The sequence below is a fragment of the Ictalurus furcatus genome, chromosome 1, assembly GCF_023375685.1.
Source record: "Ictalurus furcatus strain D&B chromosome 1, Billie_1.0, whole genome shotgun sequence".
Taxonomy (NCBI): domain Eukaryota; kingdom Metazoa; phylum Chordata; class Actinopteri; order Siluriformes; family Ictaluridae; genus Ictalurus; species Ictalurus furcatus.
The window spans coordinates 11,994,586-12,000,189 of NC_071255.1; the positions used below are offsets into that span (position 1 = coordinate 11,994,586).

Below are 5,604 nucleotides of genomic sequence, written 5' to 3' on the forward strand. Positions count from 1 at the left end.
GAAGGAATGGGACATGCAGTATTTCATCTTACTACTCTAGGGAGAAAATAACCTCATTGTGGTTTATAACAATGACTTTTAAACATATGTTTATGCTTATTAGATCAATTGAGCTGATCATATAAAGTAGGGAAAATCTTTTTTTTTTTTTTTTCCTGTCTCAAAGTGTAAAACGCAGAGTGGAGTTCACTGTAATGAAGAAATTATTCAGATTTTTAAAGGCTGAGAGTAAATATTTACTTTGTCTTTGTATATGTATATATATATATATATATATATATATATATATATATATATATATATATATATATATATATATATATATATATTTACTTTGGCTCTTGTTGTTTCTAAATTGATTTGGATCCCTGAAGAAACCAAAATGCAAACATATTACATGCCAAATTGTATGAACTGTTATGAATTATTAGAGAGATTAAGAAATAGTAGAACAATACGAGTCCCAAAGCAATAGTAGTACAATTCCTTCATTTAATTTCAGACACAAAGGCTTGCATTAAAAAGGGTTTATGCTGCTCCAGGCATTTGTTAATTAGGGCAAAGTGAGCCTGTATTCATTTGTATGCACGTCTCTAGTGGATTGCCCTCTAAACTGGCAATACACGCCATCATAGTAGCTACAGCAGCTCTGTTTAGTGCTTCCTTTAATAAATCTGCCCCATGTGGGTATCATTATGGGCCTTCTCGTTTAGAACTTAGACTAGCCTTTAGACTGACTCTCTTCTGCTCTTCTCTGGTGCTTGTAAGAAGATGTAAGAAGTTTAAATGAAACCTATAGCGTGAGCTCTATGGGTTAGCACCAGTTTTGCCGGCCTCCTGTCCACTAAAATTCCACCATTGCAACTTTCTCTGTGGGGGAAGACACTGACACACTAGCCCCGCCTTCTGTCTGGGAGGACTGGGTGGGGCCGGAAGCTGCCTTTCTAGCGAATCCACTGGCAATGTCCTCAAAGGTCCGGCCTTTGGTCTCAGGAACCCAGAAGTAGGTAAACAGGAAGAACAATACAAGGAGGATGAGGAAAATGATGAAGACATATGGTCCACACAGGCGCTGGAGAGAAAAAAGAAAGTCATTTTAACACTTTTATTTTGCCTTGTTTCTTCACACATAATTACAAGACAGTAGTTGTGAAGAAAATATAAAATTTGAAGAAATTATTCTTCATGCTTAATGAGAAATGCATGGCGGAAAATATTTTTCATTTTGTCCCATGTTTAGTAAGATTGTAAAATAGGTAGCTTTGTCACAAACAAAAATGTAAGTGTTCTTACCAGCAGGAGCGGGAAGCACAGACCCACCAGAAAGTTGGCCGTCCAGTTGGAGCAGCCACCCACAGCGACAGCAGCTGGTCGTGCACCTTGAGCAAAGAGCTCTGTTGCTATGAACCATGGGATTGGCCCTGGTCCAATCTCAAAAGTTGCCACAAACCCAAAAACAGCCACGATGGCCACGTAGCTTGCTGGTGGAATTTTACTCTGCCAAAGGAAAAAAGTGACAAAAATTTTTAGTCGTCAGAGGTCATGCTGAATGCTTTGTAGTAGTAAGTCAAGGGGACTTCTTAAGTCATGAACAAGTTTTGCTACTGATCTGAGAGGCTTCATTCGTTTTAGTAAATTGTGAGGAATCTCTGCTTGTAAAACATGACTGTATATTAACATTCCAGATCACAAATCTATATTAAATATACTGTATCCACTCCAGTTCCACAGAACAGAGCAGAAACAGTGTGTTGCATGGACAACACCAGAACTAATCCTTTTAACAGATATGCACCATCACAGATTTTGAACAGCCAAGAGTAATAAAGAAATTTGTCACATTTGGCCATAAACAGGTGCAAGTTTTGGTTATTTTAAATGTTACTTTTAATATCTGGCCCAAATATGGCAGAGACCCAGTTCAGACGTGGTGTAAAATCAATTCAGCAATGACCTCAATGCCATATTCTACATAATTATTCATGAAACCAAAGCAAACTGTCAAGAATGATAAAATAATGAAAATATGACTTTTGTCACCGCAGCATTTTTTGTCAAAAGTCATTTTATTAAACAAGCAAACATAAAACCACAAACGTTTTTAAAAGTATAATAATGATTTAAGGGCAGGATTTAGGCATAAACCCTTCCTATTATTCATCACTGCTGTGGTTATTAGCTGAATGGTAATGTTCATGAGCTTGGTGAAGGTACACGCCCAGTTTGATGCCAGGTTAAACCACCTGATGACATATTTGTTGTTGTCTTCATTGGTAGCTTAGAAGGCAACTGGTTCTTGCTTCTATAGACCTAATCAGAATTTTGTACACAGTAGATGGTCTTTGCAGTTATTCCTGGTATATATTTGTATTCGGACAATGGCTAGTTTTTAATAGCGGTGAATACAAATGTAACAGACTGAACAGAAAAATTTATGATAATGGGGATAAAATCTGTAACTAAATAATATACAGTTTGTGCTTTTGATAATTTTCTCCAATGTTTATAATATGTTATGATATTAATCTACTGACTGAATGATGGTCATCAAGCACAAACATGCCTGGTATCAGGGATGATATCTAGGGTTGTAGGTCTTAATTAGTATAAAACTATTGGTTGAACATGTTAGGGCAGGACTGAAAGTATGTTATGGTGGGTTTCAAAGTTGGTAATAGGTGATTTTTCTATGTGAACACTAACCCCATCTGGTGTTGCCTCCATGGTTCTATTGCAATCAAGCGGGACTGGAGCTCCAGAAAGATTCTCTTCTTGTTGTCCACATGGGTCCTTATTACGGTCATCAAAAGGTACAATGATGACAAAAAGGCAGTATTAGCTAACATTATAACTGTACGTAATGGAGCAAATGTTTCACTGGAGCAAAAGTGTCATTAATCATAAACTCTTCTTCTATTAACTGAACCATTCAAATAGGTCATCCAACCAAATGGTTAAAATGCTGAGCAAAATATAATATATTTTAATACAAAATAAAATGTAAATCACCTCCAAATCACTTGAGGGCATTACTGTAAATTAACAAACATCTGTATGTCTCTAGACTATTTGTTGTTCTAAGTCGTTACTAATTTTCTTAATAAAATGTGAAAAAACCCTAATTAACAAACAAACAAATATATATATATATATATATATTTTTGTGTGTATATATATATATATATATATATATATATATATATATATATATATATACACACACACACACACAAACATTATTTTATTTTTGCATCATACAACAGTTCTAAACTGTGTGAATTTTGTATGCTCATAAATGATATTTTCTAAAACTTTGTGTCTTCAAAATTAAATATTTTTGATCCAAATGTAAAAAATGTTGGACATTTTATTATTACTTCAGCCATACTGTTTCAGTCCCATAGTACATTTTCCTCATGGGCAATCCATTTACTTTTTAATATAAATAATATTTAAACAGAATGAAAATTCATATATCATGCAATTTTACTAAAAGAGAGAAGAATCTGGATATAATTATGTCTAAATAATGTATGCCTGAAAGGGTTTACAGAAAAAATTTGATTTCTGTAGTAGATAGTTAAAATGAGAAATATGCTTCCGTTAATGCCTGACAAATGAGCAGAAAATGTGTAAGCAGAGTACAATGCAAAGTAAATGTCAGCTTTCACTCACCACCAATAACTGAAGAGCGATGGTAATGACAAGAGCACAAACGGCCATTCCACCCAATCCAATCATCTGAAGTGTCCTTCGTCCTGCCCTCTCCACCAGAAAGAGCTGATGCCCAACAGCAGAGTTAAGAGAGAAGGTCAGGATATTTCTGTGTATTTTGCTAAATTGTGACAATTATGATATTTGACACATATATACGGTATATACAGTATTTAGTAATAATACATTATAAGGAAATGTAACATGCCGCAACAGACAGCACCTTGATCATGCAGAATTGTTTATATAGGACAAAAAACAAATGGTGCACATAATGGTTTTTCAGAGGCTGTCAGCAAGGCTGATGTCATAACGTCAAACAGATCAAATAAACGAAGAACATAAACTGTGGCAAGGAAATGGAAGATTGGAGAACTGAATCAGAGAGAGAAATTGGTTAAAAGAGACTGAGAAGGAGGTCATTTGTTTAAGAGACAGGAGGAGTAGTGTTTAGAGCCAACACTGCATAATACAACTGTCTTGTTACCTTGAGGCATCATTTTCATTTGAAGGTTTAAGCCTGTGATAGTATACCATTATATAAGCTAACAAAGGTGTCATGCACTCACAGAGACCACGGTGAAGATAGTGTTGACTATTCCCGCTCCGATAGTGGCATATGTTGGCTCAGTGATACCTGCCTTCGTGAAGATTTCTGTAGAGTAATAAAATACCTGGAGAAAAACAAACAGACAAACATTAGAGATAAGCTAATGAAGAAAAGGAAGTGGTGGAGGGAAGTTGCACTTCTTTCTTGCATTTTCAACATATTGGCAATTCTTTGGTATCTAGGATAGAACCAAGTTCTAAGCAGGACCCAGCAGGTTATGTTTAAAGAGTGCATATGGTACCTCCCATACCCCTAATGTCATTAGCATCTTGACTGGCATTTTAGATAGAAGAACAATATGAGTAACTACACTGACGATCTGTACTGCTGATGCTTGATTACGTAAACTCACGGCATTGATTCCAGACAGCTGCTGAGAGAGGTTCATGACAATGGCGATGATGATAGGCTGCCGGAAAAATGGGTTGCGGAACAGCTCCAGGATGGAAACTTTTTTTTCCATGGCCATCTTATTGGCTTCCTCTTTCATCTCCCGAACATCATCCTCAATATCGGCATTTCCACAAAGACGCGCCAACACTGAGATATATACATAAATATTAAGAAAATACTCAAAACAAGCTGTGCTAGCCTCGTTTTGATGTATAGCCTGCCATGTTCTATGTACTACTTAGCAACGGATGTGCCACTGACCCAATCCATATCCTTTCATTTTCTAGTAAGAAAATTGTTTGTTGTAAGATTTCTTTTACTTAGTAATCTATATATCTATATATATATATATATATATCTATATATATATATATATATATATATATATACACACAGAAATAGACACACAAAACCATTCCTATTGTTTGGGATCCTCCTGAGAGCCGGTGTGTGTTACAGATGGAGAGAAAGTTACAGGAAATAAGATGATTTTGTTTCATATTTTCAAGCACTTTTATTATTATACCATACTCTCAATCCAAAATGATGCCCCTAGTATCTCTGTCATATAAAGGTGAACCTACTTAATATGTCTGATTTAGGGACAGTGGTGTCACCCTACAGCTTGGGTTCAATCCTGAGCTCGGGCTACTGTCTGTTCTGCGTTTGGCATGTTCTCCAAATGTCTATGTGGGTTTCTTCTGAATTCTGTGGTTTCCTCCCACCTCCCAAAAACATGCCAGTAGAAAGATTGGCTACATTAATTGCCCCTAGGTGCAAATGGGTCAGTGTGATGCACTGGCATCCCATCCAGTGTATTCCCAACTCACACCCAGTGTTCTCAATATAGGTTCTGGATCCATCATGACCCTAACCAGGATAAAGCG

General features: G+C 36.2%; 1 protein-coding gene across 2 annotated transcripts in view; it reads right to left on the bottom strand.

Annotated features, from left to right (window-relative positions):
- Window positions 1–338: 338 nt before the first annotated feature.
- The window catches only part of slc2a3b (solute carrier family 2 member 3b), a 19,116-nt gene continuing 13,850 nt past the window's right edge, over window positions 339–5,604 (bottom strand). For both annotated transcript variants that reach the window (XM_053625852.1, XM_053625842.1), the window contains exons 7-12: window positions 4,677–4,864; window positions 4,284–4,388; window positions 3,676–3,780; window positions 2,704–2,790; window positions 1,294–1,497; window positions 339–1,072 (exon numbers count right to left, since the gene is read on the bottom strand). In XM_053625852.1, coding sequence (XP_053481827.1) covers window positions 845–1,072; window positions 1,294–1,497; window positions 2,704–2,790; window positions 3,676–3,780; window positions 4,284–4,388; window positions 4,677–4,864 — 917 coding nt within the window. In that variant the 3' untranslated portion in view covers window positions 339–844. The remainder of the gene's footprint in view (window positions 1,073–1,293; window positions 1,498–2,703; window positions 2,791–3,675; window positions 3,781–4,283; window positions 4,389–4,676; window positions 4,865–5,604) is intronic.